A 23827-nucleotide genomic window follows, 5' to 3' on the forward strand; every position below is an offset into this window, starting at 1 on the left:
CACAATAGTTTTATTAACTATTTATTGTCTGTTCAGTAAAATTCATGACTTAAAAACGATGATGTACAAATGTATAACAAGAATTGATACACATACCTGCCTTTAAAAGTTTGAAGGAGTGAGATGGTAAACAACTCTTTTGTAGTGTTTTCTGATAGTAAAGCATGATGTAAAATGGTCTTAGTTTTTGTTAAAATCCTTAACAAGTCAAATCAAAACCAACTAACATGGTCACATACTACAAACAATGTAGCATTTGTAGCTTATAATGAATGAAGATGTGAGTTACAGACTAAGACTAAGGCCCTATTTCACTTTGGTTAATACAAGTAAACAACAGAGACTTCAAAGTTACTGCTCTGACATTCATGACGTGTCTTAAGACTTGTTACTCGCCCTGAAGATTTGACTGCTGTAAGATGAAGCAACACCAGAACATTGTAATTTTATGGGGTTTATCTTTGAACTTCTGCACTTTCTGTAATAGTTGCGTTGCAGAAGGAAATGTAATGGATCTTACTCAAGGAAATAAACAAAACAAAATAAATATTTGATAAGGAGAAAGCGCACAAACCATCACCATGCAGTCACTCGTGCGTTGCCATGGTGACAGATATAAAGGAAAGAAATTCAGTTTTACCTGTAAAGTATAATGCTTACACGATGCAAAGTAACTAAAATGTACAATTCAAAGCAATGTAAAGAGAAACATATGTGCTTCTTCCAAATACATTCGCTTAACAACAACAAAAAGCTTCTTGAAAATTTGAAACTGCTGCAAGACGATAATCTCTAAATGTTCCATTCAAAGGATATAAAACAACTGCTGCATGGATCCTGCAAGTGGTTTAAATACTTAATAATGCGGATAAAACATAACAGGATGAGAAGGAAACCGTTAAAACATTTACCAAATCACACTGAACATTTAAAGCTGAGTACAATATGTTAGAGGTACCTGAGAAAGTTTAGTTTGACAAAATAGACACGAAATTATCATCATAATTTGTCAATATTTTGTGCCCAACCCATTACGACCTTTTTATACTTAACTGTATAAATGTGTGAAAGTTAAGAGATAAACAGGTCTACTGTGTCCCATATAAATTCAATAACTATGGTTGTACACATAAAGAAGCTTATTAAAGCTTTCCGTTGCACTTCCAAGTGTTCATGATTTCTTTTCAATTGTGCAGTTCCCTTTAATAAAAGGACATAAACCCCATAGTGTGTGTCCATCTACTTGAACAATGAGAAAATAGCTCATTTTGCAGCTCAATAAATTCCGCTTACGGGACACATTCTAACCCACTAAACCATTTCCTGTCATAATGGACTTGAAATGTCCTGGTACATAACATTTATCATAATGCTGGTGTGTGGCATCAGGTGTGCTGCGCGGCCACTTCCTGTCCAATAAACCTCCGCAATCGCTCCAAATACTGGCTGTACAGCTCAATGTCATTGTGCCCCGCCCCCTCCACCCACAGCGGCTCCACGGCTTTGGGACAGCGCTCAAACAAGGCCAGTCCATGGGTGAAGTCTATCACCTCGTCTTCTGTACCGTGGATAATCAGCACCGGAGAGGTGATTTTGGAAACCTTCTCAATGCTGAAAAGCGGGGAAAAAATAGTTTTAACACACTAGTATTCACTAATCGGTACAATATTTATTGTATTGCCATGGGGAGGCTGACTCATGGTACTGTACTGTTTTTTATTTTAATAACAATGCCCTTTAAGTCTTTTTGACCATTTTTAATTTAATATAGCAAAGAGATTGTCAGGTAGACGTGTCACAATAATTACTATATTGATTTATAGTTCAATATGGGAAAGCTGGAACAATATATTTTGGGACTCAATATTTATTATGAGAACAATTTCTGTGTGATACTGGGGAGATCTGTACTATTTTATTTGTAAGATAAGATTTGAGCTCTAGAGGGTTGAATAAGTAACTTTTATGGCTTCATTTTGCTATTTATTTGTTGCAGCACAGACCTTAAAATGATACGGTCCATTTAAAAAAATGGTTTACTGAGATTATGCTGCTTTGTTGTTATGGTATCAGTGATAAAGTAGTTTCAATATGTTTCAAAATTTGTTACAACAGGCCTATTGTCAGGTATGGATTTGTTTAGCTGTCTTTTTGTTTATTTATTTTTTAGGATATTTGTGTAAACGTACAGCCACCTCATCCCTATAAACACTGATATATATACTGCCCAATGCAATAAAGCCTGAAAAAGTCTATACATAGTAACAATAATCTCTTCATGTTGACTGTACTGAAAAGAAGCAAAATACCAAAATTGTGACATCACAGTCGGGTGGTTCTTTTTTAATACACCCCATATACTTTAGGCATGTTTTTTGCACACATTTTATTAGATATAGATTTTTAAGCACACCACTGTAGCATTTTTATCACTAGAAAAAGGTAGATTTCAAATACCACTGAAATGGTGTGGAATACAAAGAAGTCTGCCCTGCACAGCACAGACACTACGCAATGGGCTGAAACACAAGCTGGAGGCTCTCTCTCACAGTGCTAGAGGCTCTCTCATTTCACCACATTCAAACAGCTTTGACAACTGCCACTACTCAATTGCTTTTCTCTGGTTTTCCTATCTATGTTTAGGACTCACTTTGACATTAAAAGCGGTGCAATACAAAGATATAAGGTCCATGGTGGAACAATAGCTCTATTTGAAACAGTATAGCTGTAGAAAGTGACGGGTATGTCATATGCAGTTCAATATTATGCTAAGAAGCTGCTGGAGGAGAACAATCACTCCAGTGAAGATAACAGCTGCTAGATCACACACTCCTTGGGGCTAGTAGTATCTGAAATTGAATATCATTGAGTTGGCCTACTTACCTCTTCAAAAGCCAAATTAGAATAAGATTCATGTCCACAGACTAAAAATGATAGCAAACATTTCTGCACAGATGTGTGAACTAAAGACCTTTTTCACAAGTGGCAATTATAGCTTTCTGTTGGCAGATCTGTAATTATGCAAACAAGCTGCCAAACAGATGAAAGTGCGTGTGTGTGGATTGTGTTACGCAAACAGCTAATTTGGAGATCATACCAAACAAAGAGCACATAATGACATGGACATGCTGTGGAGTCTGTTATTTAGAGTTTGTAAAGAAAGTCATAACTTGTAATGATTGTTTGAGGTTTATAAAGTAACCATTAAATACAAAACTCACTATTGGGAGAGTGTGGCTTACCTCGGGAAGGGATCAAAGCAGTAGGTTTTCTTGGTATCAGGAAAAGCAACCCTCATTCCTGAAGTGAGAGGAGAGTGCAGGACCACAGCAGCACACTCGTATCTGGAGGACAGGTCCACTGTGGGGACTGTCCCAATGCTCTGTCCATACAGGATTATGTTCTCTGGACTGATCCCATACCTGCTCAAAACACAATGGCCCAGATATGAAGAATCTACTCCCCTACAGCTAATGTTTATTTAGAAGAGCTGCACAACATTAGAAATCCATGATTTCAGCATTGTTTAGTGTTAGTTAACAAATTTGTTATACTGTATATAAAGAATTCACTGGTCAGAACAGGGTTTATAGTCTATGGTACTTGCAAAAGAAAAGAAGCATTAACTGTAAATATGCTACTACCAAGGAGTGTGTGTTTGTGCTTCAGCTTTGCCTCCATTAATGAGGCCCTTCATCACACCTTTGTCCTTGAGAAACGGCACTGTCCACAGGTTCCTCTCCATCCATCCATCTCTCATTTTTATTCCCTTGGCAACCCTCCCTCTCCACCCCCATCTCTTAGCAATGTGCCCCCCATCCTGCATCTTCTACATTAACTTCATTTTATACACTCTTCCCTTAATGTCTAATTAGGAATCAAATGATTTGCATATTCAGCTATGCAATAAATCTCTGATAACAAAACAAACCTTGTCCTGAGTGCGTGCCAGGCAGCATCAATGTCTGCATACAGGTTCTTCTCCGAAGGTTTGCCAGTGCTGACGCCATAACCAGAATAGTCGTAGGAGAAGATGTTGCAGTTTATCCGAGTGCCCAGTCCGATATAGAAAGTACTCATCTGACCCAAGTCAACTGCATTACCATGAGAGAATAGCACGGTGAATCTGAAAGTTGAAAAATGTACAATTGTAAAAGTAGAAAAATTATATCTCATACACCTGCTCATCGTCAAGCTAAAGAATAATGGCCAGAAAGCTGACAGTACAGAAACTGAAGAAACCCACTTTGATAGTTAACAGATAAGATAACATAGATAATATATCTATACGTGATCTTGTGTACACAAATAATGGCGTTCTCTTTTTGACATGTCAAAACCTGAGAAGCAGAGTATCCACTATTAACCCTGGTTATTTAATCTCATGCCTTTTATTCGTGAATGCTTGTGGAGAAATTTGATCCATTTTCTACATACAGGCTGTTTTGAGGTCCTGACACAGCAGCTTTGTTTATGAACCCTTGCAGCTTGTGGCTTAGCCTTTGGCCCTTAACTGTCAGAATAACATGCAACAATGCCTTTACCCCATTGGGAACAGCTTGCATTTATTCCAGTGTAACTTGAGCTCATAACTATAGCAAAGAAAAAATAATACTTTTACTGATGAGATCTGTCAATAGACAAAACCTTTACTGTAGTGCATGGCATGAATACAATTTAATTAGGACACTAAATTAATGGGAACAAGGATTCTGTTTCCAATTACCTTTACCCAGTCTATTTACACAGCCTATATACAAATGTAAAATCTGGAATTACAAAATAAACATGGTGAAAATGTGGTGCAGCACAAAACTACATTTTTCCAATACTTATGTGAAAAATTCAAACTGTTTTTAACTAGTAGAACTACTTTTCTATAGTTATTATTTACAATAAAATTAGATCAGAACCAATCCAACACACCTGGCATTAGGAGCACAGCGAATGTACATGCAGGCGACTTTGTTGCCTCTGCTAGATCGAGTTAAGAACACTTCTGTCATATCCAGCTCTCTTTGTGAATACTGAAACTCCGCTCTGTCTGTGAGGTGCAGCTTCCATCTCTCCTCAGTTGCTGTGGTTGCCCTGTGTCCTACAGTCCCCGGGGCCGTAGAGCCGCTGTCCAGGTCTGATAGAAATGTGTAGGTGGGCTCCGGGGGCAGGAAGGCCAGCTTTGAGGCAATCTGACTGGGGCATGGTGGGCAACAGAAGAGGCAACAGAGCTCACTGAGAGAGAGGCCATTCATCCTTCACTGTAAAGGAGGACAAGAGGGTCAGTGTGGGCATTATACATGTGTGGACACAATAGAATGCTTTCAAATAATAGGCTATGTACTTACTTGGGCTGAAAACATGGTCAAACAATTGTAGTAATACTTAATTAAAAAACAGCCCACTGTGCAAAGTGTGTTCAAACGAGTGTATCAATGAGACTTGAGTGGATGTGTTTACATATAATTATAAGCCCAGCATGATAACATTAGTAATTGTATGACATGTTTAAGATGTTATATTAAATAATTACATTTAATAAATAAGGCTAAGACCATTCACACAGACCCACCTGTTGAACTGACTGAAGTCAAAGGAAAACTGACAAAAACAAGGAAGACCTTTCTAACGGGTTTCTTCATCCACTCAGGATACTGTAACTTAAGTGCTTTCTCGGCAAAAGCAGGAAAAGTAGACTGCAATGGATCCCACTGAGCTTGGTGTAGAGTTAATTCCAACCTGTGGTTTGTTATCGACCTTGGGACTGGTTACAATCCATGTTATCCACCTAAAAAGTAGAGAAGTAAATAGTAAAACGCCACAGCTGTCTTAAAAGCACGACCAACAAAGAGTTTAGGATTAAACACTGTGAACCCGTAGAAACATCGAGACTTGTTGTTTTAATAAAGTATCCACAACAATAGCCAATCGCTGAAATGCTAATGCAAATGTACCAACAAAACCAGAGATTGCATAGAGGATAACAGCACAGAAACACTTGTAGATGCTCGTCAAAGCTAAGGCTAAGTGGGCTTAAGCTAGCACGATGACATATAAACACGGCTACAAGAAAAAAACAGGGACGTGAAAACAGCCCCCTATAAAGACACAATCACTAGAGCTGGTACGTACCCGGGGGATCATGATCACAGCGAATATGCTCCTCTTCTTTAACTTTACAAATGTTGTCTCCGCGATCTTCGTGCTATCCTTTTAAAAGTGATCTAAGTGCTCTGAGCTGACACTACTCCGCAGCTTCACCGCACCCGGAAGCGACAGCTGACAGGATATGACGTAGTGCCCTCCCATTGGACATTTACGGCAAAGCGTTATTAGTGTAGGCAACAATGAAGTCAAACGTGACAACAAAACCCACGCAAATACTTTTCAGGCTCAAGAAAGGCTGAGGATGATTCATCATTCCTTCACTTTGGACGACAAAATGGATAGGATCACATGACAACGGCTTGACGCTTGAGTTTCTGGATCTCCAGTAGGACAACAGTATATTTCACAGCACCCTTATCAGTGAATGATAATTAGCAAACAATCATGTTAATATGAACAATAATGTCGGTTTTCAAGAAGGAGGCATGCACACATTACATGATAACACACACTGATACTCTTTTCTAAAACAATTACTGTCTGCAGAGCATCATTGTTACCACTTTGTTGTTGGCTATGATGATTTCGTTGCACAAAAATGTGGGGAGGAAAAAGAGACAAGTGTAATTTAAAATAAACTTTGTGATTTTATTGTTACTTTTACACATCATACAATCCTAAGATTTTAAAGAAAATCAAAAATAATAAAATAAAATAAAGATCTGGTGGCATTGCAGGAGACTGGGGTGCCAAGGGATTCGCAAATATGTCAATCGTGCCTGTTTTAAAACTTAGAATACACATCGTTCATTCTATCTGCATTTATCTGAATTACCTTTCCTTCCAAATAATCTATACATTATGTAGCCTGTAGGAACTGATGAAGACATTGTGCATTATATTAAGCCACATGATGACAAAGAGCTTGAAACATACAAGAGGGGTCCAAATACACATAGCCTAATAGCATTGATATAGTATATGTAGATGTTTAAAGTAGGGACATCCTAATTGCTGGTGATGAGTCCTTTATAAAAACTGTAAAAAGGTATGCAAGACACTTTCTCAGCCCGTGAATAGGTCATGACAGGCTGAGAGAGGTCCAGCTAGTGTGAAGATGGTGGGTTACATTCAAACTGCTCACAATCTTTAAAAAATACAATGTTGGTTGATATGAGCAGTCAACAGAATTAGCAAGTGTATACCTGCAAACAGCTTTATAATCCTATGAAGACTTCTATTGAGTCTGTAGGAAGTGAAAATGTTAATTTGTTGTGAAAATTATACTTGAGCAAAGATTACCACCAGCAGTCAAGCTTCTGTTGTGTGTGCGCCTGTTCAATGCTTTACTTAAAAACAGCATCAAAGATTCTGTAGGCCAAGTCTCACACTGTACTCAACCAAACTCCCCATATCAAGTCATTTCTATCGATAAGGCTTAATTTGATAGAATCTAATTTTTATCTCAATAAAACACGATCAGGTCCAAAGTAACTCGTGCATACAAGAATGAATCATTCATTACTCTAAAACATTCTGCATGGGCTTAGTTGGATCACACAGTTAATATACCTTCAAACTTTTCTACTACTTTTTAAATAAATAGTTTATCATTAAGATCAAGCATTTACAAGGAAAGCTAAAGATAATAAAAAGATTAAATTCTCAATAGCTCTGCCTGACACAAAAATGTCTGATATTACTATGCTCTAAATGTAATCAGCAAGACTGCATACTTGAGTAAAGTTAGCGATCCACATGGGCATGTTCACTATTAGATAAATATGCCTAAATAAAGAGCTAGCTGTGCTTTGTAATAAAGAAGATATTACATGTATAAATGAAGTCTTAATATGGAACATGAATACCATTTGTGGCACTTTCTTTTAAGATGTCATTGGGTGTTTTATACGTCATACTAGCTGCAGTATGAAGCCTCACCCTTCCTAAACTGGAGAAATCTACATTATGAATATCAATAGAATTATTTACATTGGGAAAAAGTAGAGCCCTGTTAATGACACGACAGGATTCCCCACATAGCCATATGTTGAGCTTCTCTGGATGTCTTTGCATACATCACAGCCATGTTTCAGGTTGCACAGTCAGTTACTGGTATGTTCCATAGTGTATACATTATAAATTTGTAAAATGTACATATTACTTTAATGAACGTTAGTTTAATGAAGCACTGTATCGGTGTGCAAAGCAACTCAAGCCATACTGATTCTTTCAGCAGGTCTAAGTGGTCTGCTGATGATCAACTTGTCACCCTAAACAATTAAACAAGGCATTTTTGACAAGCAGGCCACTCACTGTGACCAAAAACAAACTGAAAAACAAAAACAAAAAACATGTCTAGGACAATAATTGTGCTCTGTTACTGAAGGCAGAAAAGGAGCTTCCTGCTTGCAATGACTTAACTGGACTCTACTTCAGTGTGAAAGATAATGTCTTTTAATGGTTGTATAATCAATGCAATTAAATATACTTGAAACGATTGAGCACAAATCTTAGATTTGCTGACACATGCTGCCAATCCTCCAGCACAGATCAACCAAATGATAAAAATAAATAGAAAGCAGTCACACATTTCAAGCTAACTACAATATATTAATATAGATCTTTTGATGTCATACGCTCATTAAAATAGGGAAAAAACACAAATTTCATTCACGCTGTATAAGTCAAGGTTCAGTTCCCAAAAACCCCACCTCTTCCCTCCAATAACTTTTCATGCACCCAATATCAGTATGATAAGTTGATATATCAAAGAGAAATATTACTGAAGAGTTCAACGTGTGGTGACCCAGAGAATAAAGTAATAGGAAGGTGCAAAAAATTTTTAAACAAGTTGACATCTTCGGCCCGGGAGGATATTCCTCAGCCCTTAGGTCACACCAATACATCTCCCAGTTAGATATTTTATAGGTGCATCCAAATCGACCTTTTACTTTACCCAAATGTGTAACTATATTACAGGGTTGAAAAAAAACCCCTCAAGATTGCTGCAAAAGTAAGAGAAAAAATGTTTAAAATTAAATGCCGTAGCTCACAGCAACAGCAATTTCCACCAAAGCCCTACTGATCTCCCCATTCACACAAGCAAAAAGCACACACACACTTTCATTCACACTTGCACTCAACCTGATTCAGCCGCAAACAACTTTTGAAGAAAGGGGAGATACCAGTAAGGTGGGTGCCCCGCCCAGCCCCCGCACTACCATGAACAAATGAAGCCATGATTTCAGGTGTTTTCATCCAAGTCGCATTGTTCAAATTCACAAAGTCAGACCTTCTCCACCACAATCAGACCTCATAACTTCTGAATCTTCTCAGCCACCACAATGGGGTTCTCCTTGCGTATGCGCGCAGCTGCTGCACTCCGGTAATCATAGGGACAGTCATGTTTGTCAGAGTAACGGTGGATGGCACAGAACAAGTTGCCACAACGACAGTCAAAACCTGAAAAAAAAAAATCAAAAGAAAAATAACATACTGTTGCAAGCAAGATTAAACAGTATTACTGTATATGGTGTGAATGTGTGAAAAGTCTGTTCAATTTATAAATGGAGTGGTTGGTAAGTGGTGAGCACAAAGAAGAAGTAGGTTTTTCGTGCTACAAATGTGTACATAGACGAAAGTCTTCACCTTAAAGTAAAACAAATATGCTACTCTAAAGACTGTGAAAGAACTGGCTTGTGAAATGCACCACTAACTTGTAGTATGTTGCTCTTTTCATCCAAATCATGTGAGTTTTACTGAAGAGAATCAATTACAGAATTTCCACTCACTGTGCATCTGTAAGGGTCTACTTTCTGTTAATTTATCTTCCTACCAGTGAGGCCAACTTTCTTCCGGCAGGAAAAGCATCGGTTCTTTTTTTTGTTTTTATCAGGCGTTTGTTCACCATCTGAAGATGCCTGTGCCGTTTCTCCAACTTGTTCTATCAAAAAAGTTAATTGATGTTTAATCAATGAGAATTACAATATGGCCTGTGCATCTACAGTATGTTATTACAATAAACATTTGCTGCAATAACAGTTCTGACTCGTTTTACCTGTGTTGCTGGACGTGCTCTCCTCTTCTCCCTCCTCAGCTTCTGCTCTGTCCGAGTCCACTGGTGCTGGCTCTTGGGAAATACTCATGGCAGTCATCTGCTGAGTCACCGGGCTGGGAGAACTAGGACTACAAATTGCACATAATGTCTAAAATTACAACTTAATTAACTTCATTGACAGATTTAGCATAACATCAATACATTTCACATTTTAGTACATAAAATGAATAATATTAAGACGAATAAAAAAAAATTGGGCTATGTTGGTATTAATTGCTATGTAAACGAACAATCTTTGCACTTTACCTGCTGGTCTGTTCCTCAGGAGGGGTTCCTGTGGCGGGCTCTGTCTCTGTGCTGGGCTCTGAGGATGTGCTCTCCACATTCACACAAGCTGATCCTGGCGATCCTGTGGGTGATGTAGCAGCTATGTGGAAATTAAACAGTGAAAACAACACCTCAGGCTTAAATCACAGGGTTCAGACTGATACATCCATATGCCAATTTCATCCTTAACTCTCTGTAAAATTTGGAACTTAGAAACTTTGAACTGACAGAGCTACAGCATGTAATTAATAAGACCAAACTTTTTACCTTTTTCACCTGGGGGGCTGGACCGGCCTCCTCCCTGTTGTCTCTGCAGGTGTTCCTTGTAGCAAACTGAGCACATACCATTGGTGCGGGGGTTGCCATAGAAACCACATCCCATAGTGCAAAGCATTGGCACCTGTGTCTGATTGGTCTCCTGAGCCATGCTCCAACAGAGGGGGAAGGGGAATGGGAGATGATATTCCTGAAAAAGTGGACAGCAGCTTCACCAAAACACATGCACATGTCTCACTAACTGACAGTACTGGGACAATTAAAATCTGTGGAATGTCCAATTAGAAAAACTGGACAACATTATCAGTCTCAGCTATTTTATATTGATCAAAAGACCCAATTAGTGAAGTGGCACCAACCAAAAATAAACATTTTATTAGTAACAATGAGAATACAACAACAGTACTAATCACCAATATAAATCTCATGGATGTAAAATGCATTTGGTAAAAGTTGATTTGTGCTAAAGTAAAATATGAAGAAAAGCGTGTATACAAAACAGTAAAAGGAAAAACACAAAAGAAACAATTGAGTCAACGTTACTTTGTAAGTTCCATTTTAAAAGTACAATATTTACAGTTAAACTCCTTCAGTTTTGACCAAGTTTGTCCTCAGCTGATAACGATTGGTGTCCTATCCCTGACCAGCTCAAAGCAAACACTCAACATTAGCCAACAGCCTCGTTGGGCGCTTTGTCTGACACTAGATTCCGACGCAAAAACAGTGTCAAAACTCGCTTGGTACCCTTAATAGAAGAATAATCAATCATACAAATTACTCGGGTACACATTTAGACAGCAACATAAAGTATTTCATTTGTTATAAGTCGAAAACACTAGCGGTAGTTGGCTATCGTTAGCTGAAGTGCTAGCCTAATCAGCGAGCCCAAACAGTGCGCGTCCAGACACTGTCCTGACCGGGTTTAAAATGGCTTACACTCACAAATACTTCGACTAAAACACCTACGAACGTCACTGTACCTGTGAATCGATGTACCGAAGGCTGTCGACGACCTTGAGCTTGGAAATTTGTACAAGTTTTTGTCTCCCAGCTGAGCGCACGGCCTCTACTCAGCGCTAGCTCCCGACATTCAAACAACGACCATGACGTCACCCCAAGCATTGATTGAGCCTCCCTCAGACGGGCCAGAGGAGCAAAGTACAGCACAGCCCCAAACAACACAGGTAATACTCAAACAATACAGACATTATACTGGTTAGATGATATTTATTTGCATTATATATGCCCCATCTTTCTTTACATGCACTGTGTTACCAGGAAATTAATCGTTAATACTGAAATGAACTCTTAACTCAAGAGAGGAATTACTTTACTATGACATTTATGGATCATGATAGTGAAAAAATAAAGCATGGATTTGTATGAAAATATCAAAGCCACATACTGAATACAAAATATATATTTGTTATAATTTTGCTAAATTAATGTTTTGATCCATCCGGTGTCATTGGCACGTCTAACTCAGCTTTCTCCGTCAGCTGAGGTGCAAAGGGTCCAACCAGCCAGTTCAGAGGGGTGTTGTGTGTGAGATACTCCATCACACTATCCAATGACTGCTGAACCTGTAGTAAGAAAGTACTAGTAATTTAACCAAATGAACAATCAATAATTTAATTAATTAATAAATAAAGATAATAAAAATTAAAAAAAATGCAAGTGAAGAACTATTGGTTCCCACACCTAATGCAAAAATATAGTTTAATAGTGTTTTAATCATGGCTGTCTTGTAGTCAAACACACAGTTGTAGGCACCTTGGATAGATGTTGCCGGCTGCGCTCTAGAAGCACAGGTGTCAGAGAGCTGGTGTTCCGTAAAGATGAGCGGAGCTCTTCAGCAGATTGTATGGCACTGCTGAGCTGCTCCTGCACTGCACCGGGCAGGCCCTGAGCACTGGACACTACACTGGAGCAAGCAGACTGCAGCTGGTTACTCAAACCACGCACCATAGACAGGGCCTGCCACTCCAGCTTCTGTCAACATAACATCTGTAGTTATTTTGAGAAGAAATTACATTAAACTAAACTATGTGTCATTTGGAGTCTAAATATGTTTTATACAAATATATTCATTCATTCTGTAATGCATTAAAAGCACCTCTTTTTCATCTTTGACCTCCTCGGGCTCTGCATGTTCAGTTTGAGCCTGGACCTGTTGCCACTCTGTCCAGCGCTGCTGCAGCTGCTCAGATGCTCCGTCGGGCTGATCAGGGGTAGCACCAGGGCCTCTGCGAGTGCTCTCCAGCAGGTCCAGAGTGCTGGCTATCTGGGTCACTGCCGCGTAGGTGGCTTCTCTCGCCTGACGCGCTCGGACCAGGGATTGCTCCCGGGCACGCTCCTGCACCTTGGCAGAGAGCTTCCCCAACCGCACAAAGTAACTGGGACTGCCAGACGGACTGGTACTTGTAGTGGAGATCTCACCACTAGTAGCAGGTTCTGCCAAAGCAGCTGAATGGAAAGACACAAATGTCCTATTACTAACAGTATAATGGAGTTTTGTGCATTTACACAACTACATTGGTGTAAATTATTATTATTTTTTCCATTGTTAGGACACCATTTTGTAAAAGGAATTTCTGTCATGGCAACATGACATAACATTAGCAGGTGTCAGAGCTCTGTGTGTTGGAAAATGAAGACCCCTTTTTGAGCCAAGCTAGCAGAAGGGAGGTTATTGTAATGCCCTGTTCTCCTTGCTATGAATAGCATCAAGCCTCTCTGTGGTTCCTCTGCAGTGACCTCCACTCAATTTTATAGAACAAGCATTTTAATCTCCTCACACTTTAAAATGCACACCTTGTTGTAATACCAAAATAAACTAAATATATAAACTATAAATTTACTATAACTATACTTCTAACTATACGACTAACAACTAGGTTCCAATTAAAACTAATTATGTACAGTATTCCATCATTTACAAAGCACTGACCCAGTTCCCTCTCAGAAAGAGGCAAGTTCTGGTCGACCCAATGTTCTGATCGGCTGAGGGCCATGCCCATCCCACTGCTGACCATCTGTCCCAGACCGGTGCCCATGACAGTGCTGATACCACCACTGACCGCAGCCCGGGTCAACTCCACACCGCTCCACAGTGTGCCCACCACAGCATCTTTGGCCCCTGCTACAGACTGGTACACCATGCCCACTGTGTCTGAGACCACCTGAGAACAGAGAAGATTTATGCAATTAAGTAAACAATAATAAACACTCTTAAAATAGTAAAAAAAAAAGTTGCTATTCACACCAATTAACTTAATCTACAATACAATTTTAAACCTAATTATGCGCATTAAAAATGTATCTAGAAAAACATTACAATTAATCTAAAAGAAATATTCAGGACTAAAAACCATGGCAGAAATAATATTTGATGGGGAGAGAGTTAAAGGAAAGGTGCCAGGAGCATACATTAAATCATTAGAGGAAAGATTTAGCTTATAAACACATACCTTGTCTGCTGGTTTGTGAAGAATGGGCAGCTTTTCTTCCACTTTATCAAGTCCTTTCATGGCATATTCATTTACTGTTGCAACTAAACAATAAAGGCAAATCTTTTACTATAACAATATTAATGGACATTAATGTTATTGCATATTTTATAAACTATAAGAGTGAGGAGTTTAGCCTACGCTTTGGCTCAATATAGTCCAGCAGAGGCTTAGAGCCAGTAGTGGCAGCTGCTCCAAGTGTCCGCACCCCACTCTCGGCTGCATCCATCACTCCTTTCAAAGGCAAAGGCACACTGTCTTTGGTGGTGGTGTAGGCGCTGGATACTGCCCCACAGGCTGAACTCACCAGAGGCAGATTCCCCACTCGAGCAACTACATTCTACATCAAAAGACACATTTTAATTTGAGACATGTGAACCTAGGAAAAAATGTGTTACAATGACAATATTATTAAAATTGAAGATGATGAAGAAGCCTGTAAGCTCACTCAATTTATTTATAAACATTGTGGTCCAATATAGGGCTGGACGACGTGACAAAAATGACTTCTAATCATTGCTATTTAACAAAAAATATGGTCAGTTCTTTGTCCAAACCATGCTTTTCCTAACAGAGGGTTGGCTGTAGACCTCTTGATTACAAAGACCCAAGCTGAGCGATGATTGATGATTTGCACTGATTGAATTTTTATCTCATTTCTCAAATTTCGACATCCCAAGTCTAATATCACAGATGACAAAGAAGACACAAATATATTGAATACAGCAACATTGAAATTTCATTTCAATGAATGAATGAAGGAATTGAAATTACTTATTTTTGCTTCCAAAATTGTTAAAATTATTATTTTTTTGTATTATATTGTTGTGACTTCAAGATAATTCATTAACTATTGAATAATGTTGACAATGACATCCCTATTGGATAACTATGTTTAGCTGATCACATGTTTCTTAGATACAGTACTGCATGAAAAAAAAATCATGCAGTAGTTGCCATGGCTGCTTTTCTTCGTCTTCTCCTAGTTTGAACTGATGTAAAATCATTATATTTACCTGATAAGGCAAGACCTCACTTCAACTTGTTTCAAAATATCTAAAAGAAAATGTCTGCATGTCAAAAGTCATGACAAGGTCAGAAAAGTTGTTTTAGCAGATGGGAAAAAAACTCAAGGTATTGAAAAACTTGAATGTAATAAAAGAATAACTCATAGACCGGGCATCAGTGGTGAGGCCATGAATGTTTGAGTGCAGACTTTAGATGTTTCTGTAATTCGAGTTATTTGGGGTCATGAAATCCTCACCTGCTGATCTCCATTAGTGTGCTCTGCCACTGTAGCTCCACTCTCATTAGTCTTCCCGCTGTCCGCCATTGTAAGCGCTCAATTCAGTCTCTATAACGTGGAATGCAGAGAAACAGTCACTCACCTCATATTGCTTGGTAACAGTGTCATGCATTTTTCATCTCAAATCCCGCTAATAAGATGAAGAAGAGAGGCGAGTTTGGAGGGTGGAATGAAATCACAGTTTTGTTTTAAAACATGCAGAGAGGCAACCAGACCATGTTAAATTCATTTGTCAACGTCATGATGCAACAAGAACGAAACTGCACAGTACAAAACAAAATGTGGCAACAAAGCAAACGTGTCTTGAATCCCCAATGTGTCAAATTATTATGATTACATATGTATGGCTTACTTTACTTCACTTCATATAGTAACTTCTTTCAATTCCTACTTGGGAATGGTACATCCAATCACCACATTCTCGGACTTGTATATTTGCTTTGGGATAAATTTCATGGCATGATCTTGTTGATGCGCATTAAACTGCGCTTTGGGTTGAAGCTTGCAGATATAGTGATAGAAACTGAATAGCGATCGCATCCTTGTGGCTTTTTGGTGTTATTGGGATTCAATGTTTTTGTTTCATGTCACCTTATACTGAAAAACAGACACTTTTCTCAATCATTCCTCCTATTGGTCAGCTCCTGCCATGCTTTGAGTGAGTGATACGTGCACTTAACCAATCACAGTGAAGTGTCCACTCTAAGAAGAAGATCGTTTCAGCTGGCAATATAAGGTTAGTAAGTGTAGGTGAATAGTAATTATATTTAAATAGTGATTTGGCTCCAAAAGAATTGTGATGTTGGTATATCTCCCACTCCTACAGCCAAACATAAAGTGGCGGCTTGTTGTGGCTGGATTAGTCTGACGTTTCTTCTGCAGTTAAAGATTTTCTTGCCTCTCACCGCGTGTATTTCTTGTGATTTCAGTGTCTTGATCTGATCTGTAAGATTCCTCAATGGACAGACATATCCTCCAACCTGAGGCCAACATCTGTTTACTGAGCAGATGTCTCTTCCGCAGAACTATTAACAAGCATTTGGCGTCTTTAACCTGATGCACAAGGCACAGGAGACAAGGCTAAACCCCCACTGGGGCACCTGTCCATCTCAGGAGCATAAACTTATGACTAGCACATTATCTTTTTGTTCATATATTATTAAAATATGCAAACTATGTAACCTTTCTGTTCGAGGGTTTGCCACTTGCTTGTTTCCATGGAGATTTGTCTGCCTGGAATGTCCCACATTACAGCGTAAAAAATCTAGCATTTATTCAATTCCATATTTTATCTTGCTAAAAACAATGTAACTTGACCTGAATCCTTCAAGTTTCCATGACTATAAATGCATTTAAAACTGGAATGTTCCCTGGAATGTTTCATAATTGTCATAGAGACAAGCCGGTGATGGACCCTCCACCAGCAAGTTTTTCCACAAAATTGAGAGCTTAGTGTTGTGACAATTTCATTGCAGCATTATTTCTTGAGTAACTTTTCCTTTCTTTGTACTGGGCAGCTTGTTGAAATCTTTACAAGTTTACAACACAGCAAAGTCTAATAATGTGAGACGATGAACCCAAGATAATAGTCACAGTCATAGGCACAGAGATCATCTGAAAAACGGATTATGCAACACCAAATTAGTAATTTCCCAGATTTCACCAGGGCACTATTCAAATATATTCAAAAAAAACTTCATTAAAACACTTAATACATTTTTAGTACTGCGGTTTGTTCATTAGTTTATTACTCAATGGGTGCCTCACAGATTTTGAGTTGGGTATAAAAATAAAGGTACAATTAAGGCAGTAATCTTCTTGTTTGTTAATGTGGATCAGCAGAACAGACGACATGAGCGCGTGAACGTGACCCGAGCTCAGTTTATAGCCCACATTCCCCCACATTTCCCCTCATTTGCAGTAACTTTGTTGGGCTACTTCGTAGATTTGGTAAACGCCCAGCTTTACAGTGGTACAGTAGCCAAGTGAGCTAACTAGCTTCTCTGGTTTTCCTTAGACGTTTGGCAGTGTTTTGTCGGTGAAGCGCACGTGTAAACACTGACCTCAGATGACTGCTGCTCCTGCTGTGCGGGTCCAGTGTAAATCTGCTCGATGTCACTGCGGTCACATTAATCTAAACCTTTCTACAGCGCTGATATTTCTGGGCGTGTTGATTTGTGTGAACTTTAGGAACAGAAAGGCGGAGAAGAGGCATGTCCTGTCAACTTTTAACCAATTAAATCACAGATGCAAAAGTGGGATTACAGAAGGGTCCATAAAGTGAAAGAAAAGGAGCTCAACAGTGACCGCCCACCCGGAACTCAATTTCACATTCATTTTTCTCGTGGACATCATCATCATCATAATAATAATAATAATAATAATAATAATAATAATAATAATAATAATAATAATAATAATAAAAACTCGGGGATAATCAGCTGCGTGGTAACTAACAACAACAATACCTATTATTTATTTATTTTATTTTGTATTATTATTATATTTTTTATGAAACTGTTCATATTTGAATGTTTCGAAAAGTCTATGGGAAAACTCAATGCAAAATCTACTTCCGGAACCTGAGCAGGCCATCACTTTGTAGCTCCATAAAAACCAAGGTACATTTTTTATTTTAGTACATACTTCAAAAGTATCAAGCACGTGTTTTGTAGTAAAGTTGATTGTGTAGTGGTGGTAGTTTATTATCTATCTTTTAATAAACATATCATCAATGTAATCTTGTAGTAGCTGTTTTATAAGTTCTTATAGGTGTTTTTTATATACAAATGTGGTTGCCTATTTATTAAAATATCTTCGTTTCTTCCTCAAAGCAAGGGTGATCTGTTGTGAAAGTTGATCACAGATGTAGTTTCTTAAGTCAACCCTAAGGGGGCAATGTTTATCCACTAAGCCTGTTGTTGACTGGAGCCCCATTTTACACTCAACATCTTCTTAACACTGCAGCTCCCCAACATCAGAGCAAAACGGTATATTTAATTTAGTATTAAACCATGAAACATTAAGTACCCCTTGAAAAACAGGCCATAAGCTCTACTGAAGAAGAAGCTGAGACAATAGTTACACTGAGATAAAACAACGCCTCACTTATTACTTCTAGGTGTAGTGCATCCTCTGCTATTTTTAAATTCACGTTTTTTTCATCCATTTAAAAACAAACTACCATTTGTGCTGGCCTCTCTCTATCACTGGAAGACCATTAAGTCCCTCTTTTCATTGGGAGAGTTTTCATTATTTAAGTCATTACTGTTTCATTGTGCCCCTCTGTAATTTGCCAAATACAAAGCTAATACTTGGCTTTAAAAGGGAAACAGATTTGCACAAATGTTGTTAAAGCTGGAACTCACTGATAGGACCTATTAGACTGTTTGGCTTGGCAGTAATTCCTGGGCTGGTAGAACTGTCTTTTACTTAGACTCATGGGTAGAAAGCATAAGGCATGGAGTCTTAATATGGGCAAAATTAATATTGCATTTTTAAAAACAGCTGCCCCTATCGTTCACAGTGTATCTGGACTTTCTGTGGAAAATGTACTAGGATTCTGTGAACCACTCTGTAATTAGATTTTATAAAATTATTAAATCATTTGCGATGATCTACTTGGGGCTTTTTAACATGGTGATAAGAATAATAATGCATTTGATTTATATGGGACTTTTTGGGCACTCAAAAATGCTTTACAGTTCGTTTACAGTGCAAGCCCTGGAGTAGACTGACAGAGGCGAAGCTACCAATCTACACCACCTTCGACCAACACTGATGCACACACCACATTCATAGGCAATCCGGGTGAAGTATCTAGCCTAAGGACACAAAGACAGTTTGCACCACAGGACCACTGCTGCCCCACTGTGGCACTTGGTATTCCCAGGGGTCTCCCAAATACTAACCATGTCCAGCCTTGCGCAGCTTCTAAGATTAAAGAAGATCGAGCACTGACAAGCAAGCTTACACTGACCAGCTTGGAAACTCTGCAGGCTAAACCAGAAGCAAAAACTAAACCGAGTAGACTGAACCTAACCAGGTTTAATTCAGAAAGAGTAAATGGCAACTATACCAGCATTGTCTGGATGGCAATCATTACAGAAAAACTAATTTTACAATTTCCTGGAGTGGGTCCGATGTGGCCTGGAGGTTGTCATCGGCTCCTGCACAACTCTGCACCTCACTTCATAAGAACAGCTGATTAAGGCCATAATAGCTGTAGGTATCAAGTAATTGAAGATTAGCAGATAATAGAAAATCCTCCCTTACAGTAAAACTATCATCTCTTTCTTACGCCACGTGTGCCTGAAGACACAGCCACAAAGATAAGGACCAGAACCTGATCAGATTTTCATGGAGGGGAACCACAAATCACATAGGCCATCATATTAGATATGCTTTTACAACATTAGGCAGATGAAGCTTTCTGTTTACCACTGATAACAAACAGGGGTGGGCAGTAAATACAGTTTCCTTAATGTTTCATGTAAGGATGGTTTTGATGGAGCACATCACTTCTGTTTTAAACATGGAATTGCGTTGTTTGCAATATTTTATTTTAGCCTCCACAGTAGTTTCTATTTCATAGGATAATATAGAACATTGACCAACATTGACAGAACTACCATTCTCAAATGTAAAAATGGGGCGAGTTGATAAAATTCAGCTGGTTATTATGTTCAATACAACCAATACTTCCCTTCCCAGGATGACATTCTTGTGATTATAGTTCAATAGAGTCAATTACACTGCAGGTGTTTGAACATATAAAAGCAAACATTATGGGTAAATGTTATGCTTCTTACGAGAACAATTCTCCAAGGACGCAGTATGCTCCAAAACTATAGCAGCCCTAATATCAGATAATGAAGGGATCGGCACTGCTCCATATTTACTATTGAACCTTATCATAGTGGTGCTGCTGCTGAAACTGTCCCTATATAGTTTCACTTTGTCAGCCTTGAAGAAATCAGACTCCAGTTATTAATAGATGCCCAGTTCTGCTTGGTTTTAGATGTATCATACACCATATATGGGCATTGTATTACAAACTTCCTGAAAACAAATTTCCGGAGGCTCGCAACATGCGGTATCAATAACATACAACACTGGGACAAATCATCTCCATGTTGAAACTGGATATGCACCTTTTGGCCTTCACTAGATGCTGCCCTATAGCATATTAATATGAAAGAACAAAGTCCAGGTTATGTGGCACTGCTGTGAGAGACCACTCCATCATGGTGAAAGAAGGGAAACTAGAGTTTAACCTCAATGCAAAAGTTCACTAGAAAACCATTTGTTATTGAATTATTTCAGTATAATTGATTGGAGCCATGCATGACACGCTATACTCGATGCAATGTGTATTTCATAAGTCTTTTTCTTTTAGAGACGTGCAAAGAACAGATTTTATGATCGCATTTTATTTTAGAGACTGAAAGCCAATCTTCTCTTTATGTTGGTCCTAATAAATAGATGTATAGAAGAAGAAGGGGAATCAAAGTACATGGTTTGCCTAGATGAAAATATTTTAAGCTACACATGTGAAAACACCTGTTATGTATTTGGTAAGAACTTATGTACTACATTAACCTAATGCCTGTAACTTCTGAAGAGAAACTGCCCTTCAAGGAACAATTAAACATCACTTTTTCTGACTGCAGTGGGTCTGTGGGGGAGATTAAATTTGGAGATGGGATATTTTTTTGGAAAACGTTCTAGCAGATTTAAAAAAACTTGACAAACTGCGCAGCGCTAAAATGCAATGTCACTGTATGCCAGTACAATCAGAGTAACAACAGGAAGTGTTATTGGCACATTTCACATGGGTCAGATTAATTTGATTTGGTTTGTTTCGTGTCACTAATGTTCTGACAGAAGTATATACAAGCAGGGCGTCAGTACTGAACAAATAGTAACTGTTGATCAATCTTTATTTTTGATTTTCTTAAATATAATACATAAAAGTGGGTTACAGTATTAGATTTCATGAGCACTAATAAGACAAACTTTTAGTCATTGCCATTTAACTCAAAAATAGTCTAATTTCTTGTTCCAGATTCTGAACTCTGCTCCAAACAACCTGGTTTACTGACAGAGGATTGACTGTAGACCGCACGATTAAAAAGACCCAAGCTGATGATGTTTGATGACTGAATCTCTTGATTAAAATGTGATTAATTTCCCCAAAAGCAACTTAGTCATACTTCTAATGACTGGAGAGTGCATAAATTTAAAATTGTATATTACTCCAAGAGAAAAACAGTTTCACACAATATACTGGTGAATGATGTACAATGGCAGATTGAGGGAGATATCTGAAAAATGTTCCATCTTGTTTTGGAGGCATGAAATCAGAAATCTGAGAAATCAGGGAGAACCGGCCTTAAATCAGACCCAGGTCACTCATGGCACAAGCTCAATCAGACTCGCTGAGGCTCTCTCACCTTTGTGTTTTGATTGAACTTTTTTTTTTGGACTGACTTCTCACTTCACTGCAGCACCTCCTCACCAACACAACACCTGACATGTTATGCTCCACTGTAACCCAGAAAGGTGCCAAGTGCATATTGCTTTGCTCAATCAGTCTGCTATCCACACCTTTTACCTCTCCTTTCCTTTGAGTGTCCCTGCTCTCTCTGCCTCCATCTTTTTCCCTGGTCCAGACCACATCCCCGTCTCATTTCCTCTGGTGTCATCCTGCGGCAGCTCCCTGACAGATTGATAACTGCCTCTGCGCCACCTCTCTGTAATAATCGCACTGCTGAGATTGGCCCATGTTAATTTACAACAAGTGCATCATTTTGCACATATAAGATCTCTGTCTATCACATCTGGCTATCAATGATACAGAAAACCATTTCTCTTACATAGCCATCATATGCTTCGTGATAGTTAAATGTCAAACTTAATCAATATGGACGTGTGAAAGGGGCAGAAAGTTAAACCATTTTTTTTATGTTATTTTGAGTATCAAGTGCTCTCTAGAATTATTAGAAAGCACTGTAATATGTAGTGATATTATATTATATTAGTATTGAAATTTAGTTTAGTATCGTAGAAACCCTAATTAGTACACAAATATAGTGAGCTAACCTTTGATCTGCCACTTACAGCACACTTACATTTAAGGGATGGTACCAGATTTGAATTTATTCTTGTCAAGATACACATGCTCTTTATTTCATGCATTATGGTACAAGCTGCTAAACAAGAAAAACATAGATCATCACATAGTATACATTATCTTTGTACGATAACTAATACAGAAGCTCTGGTGTCACCTTTTTTCATCCAGTCAGGCACATCGGGTCTGGGTTAGTGTCACAGCCTCAACGCTAACCCAGACACTTAATTTTCTGTTATGATTCATTTTCAAGATTAACAATAAAAGCAAATAAAAGGCAGAGATTGTAGAACTATGAGGAAATAAATGCATGACACTAACCCAGTTATTTCTGTGTCATCAGTCCAAAATCATAGTGACAATGAGTGGGGCTAAAAGTTCCACCTCGAACATGTTCCTGACACATGGTTGAAAACGGGTACGGGCCCTAAATCTGAAGAAGGAATTGTAAATGGTCAAATTTGTATATAGTGCCTTTTCACCTTCAAGGCACTCAAAGCGCTTTACATCAAGGAAGCACTCACCCATTCACATACACATTCATACACCAATGTGCCACTGACGCAGACACTGGGGGGCGAGGTGGGTTAAGTGTCTTGCCCAAGGATACAACAGCAGTATTCATCTGTGGGAGCTGGAACTGCACCGCCAACCTGTGCATCAGTGGGCTGGACCGCTCTACAAATGATGTTTATGTCGAGAGCAGGATTTGGCCAACCTTCAGATCAGTGGACAAACACTCTACCATCTGAGCTACTGCCGCCCATGTGTTGTCATATGCACTTAAAGCATAAAACACTGCTAAATCTGCAACAAATCAACTAACAACAATATTCATTTTGTGTTGTTATTATGTGCCATATAGTTGTGTGATAAAGTAGTGGTTGATCTGAACCGGCGGCACACACAGTGAGTTTGTTCACAGCCGGCTGGGCCATGTGATTGCTTCAATAAAACAGAGCAGTCACACTGAGACTGAGGCATCTTTATTTTACGTCCACATGCAGCAGCAGTGGAATTCTGAGGACACAAAAGCCCTTGCTGTGAAAAGTTCATCTAACTTTGGCACCCTCACCCTCCCTCCTCCTCCCCCCTCCGCCATATTACCTCAG

At 38.8% G+C, this 23827-nt stretch overlaps 3 protein-coding genes across 4 annotated transcripts; all 3 read right to left on the reverse strand.

The window, feature by feature from the left end:
- Nucleotides 1–6: 6 nt before the first annotated feature.
- Nucleotides 7–6310, reverse strand: abhd17ab (abhydrolase domain containing 17A, depalmitoylase b). The gene is made up of 6 exons (XM_033964844.2): nt 6127–6310; nt 5567–5782; nt 4927–5255; nt 3932–4126; nt 3243–3422; nt 7–1611 (listed from the first exon to the last, which is right to left on the reverse strand). Exons 3-6 carry the CDS (start codon nt 5247–5249, stop codon nt 1386–1388), a joined length of 924 nt encoding a protein of 307 aa, XP_033820735.1. The 5' UTR covers nt 5250–5255; nt 5567–5782; nt 6127–6310; the 3' UTR covers nt 7–1385.
- A 416-nt stretch (nt 6311–6726) lies between these two features.
- On the reverse strand, nt 6727–11901 carry zgc:77486 (uncharacterized protein LOC405808 homolog). 2 transcript variants are annotated; one of them, XM_055221271.1, is made up of 6 exons: nt 11746–11901; nt 10757–10955; nt 10469–10571; nt 10163–10290; nt 9941–10048; nt 6727–9567 (listed from the first exon to the last, which is right to left on the reverse strand). In XM_055221271.1, exons 2-6 carry the CDS (start codon nt 10914–10916, stop codon nt 9419–9421), a joined length of 648 nt encoding a protein of 215 aa, XP_055077246.1. In that variant the 5' UTR covers nt 10917–10955; nt 11746–11901; the 3' UTR covers nt 6727–9418. The 2 variants fall into 2 exon arrangements, with proteins under 2 accessions (XP_055077246.1, XP_033820739.1); XM_033964848.2 differs by having other exon boundaries at nt 10469–10589.
- A 73-nt stretch (nt 11902–11974) lies between these two features.
- Nucleotides 11975–17777, reverse strand: plin3 (perilipin 3). The gene is made up of 8 exons (XM_033964843.2): nt 17644–17777; nt 15539–15628; nt 14416–14614; nt 14236–14318; nt 13716–13947; nt 12882–13231; nt 12539–12757; nt 11975–12348 (listed from the first exon to the last, which is right to left on the reverse strand). Exons 2-8 carry the CDS (start codon nt 15605–15607, stop codon nt 12208–12210), a joined length of 1293 nt encoding a protein of 430 aa, XP_033820734.1. The 5' UTR covers nt 15608–15628; nt 17644–17777; the 3' UTR covers nt 11975–12207.
- Between the last annotated feature and the right edge of the window lie 6050 nt (nt 17778–23827).

This window comes from Periophthalmus magnuspinnatus, chromosome 4 (genome assembly GCF_009829125.3).
Source record: "Periophthalmus magnuspinnatus isolate fPerMag1 chromosome 4, fPerMag1.2.pri, whole genome shotgun sequence".
NCBI classification, from domain to species: Eukaryota; Metazoa; Chordata; class Actinopteri; order Gobiiformes; family Gobiidae; genus Periophthalmus; species Periophthalmus magnuspinnatus.

Coding starts and splice junctions, on each gene's coding strand:
- abhd17ab (XM_033964844.2), bottom strand. CDS start 5,249: ATGAATGGCCTCTCTCTCAGTGAGCTCTGTTGCCTCTTCTGTTGCCCA. Junction 4,127..4,926: donor CGCTGTGCTCCTAATGCCAG/GTGTGTTGGATT, acceptor TTCAACTTTCAG/ATTCACCGTGCTATTCTCTC. Junction 3,423..3,931: donor TGGCACGCACTCAGGACAAG/GTTTGTTTTGTT, acceptor TGTTTTGAGCAG/GTATGGGATCAGTCCAGAGA.
- zgc:77486 (XM_033964848.2), bottom strand. CDS start 10,916: ATGGCTCAGGAGACCAATCAGACACAGGTGCCAATGCTTTGCACTATG. Junction 10,590..10,756: donor CAGCCCCCCAGGTGAAAAAG/GTAAAAAGTTTG, acceptor ATTTCCACATAG/CTGCTACATCACCCACAGGA. Junction 10,049..10,162: donor GAGCACGTCCAGCAACACAG/GTAAAACGAGTC, acceptor CTTTTTTGATAG/AACAAGTTGGAGAAACGGCA.
- plin3 (XM_033964843.2), bottom strand. CDS start 15,607: ATGGCGGACAGCGGGAAGACTAATGAGAGTGGAGCTACAGTGGCAGAG. Junction 12,758..12,881: donor AGGTCAAAGATGAAAAAGAG/GTGCTTTTAATG, acceptor TTATGTTGACAG/AAGCTGGAGTGGCAGGCCCT. Junction 12,349..12,538: donor GCCGGCAACATCTATCCAAG/GTGCCTACAACT, acceptor TTCTTACTACAG/GTTCAGCAGTCATTGGATAG.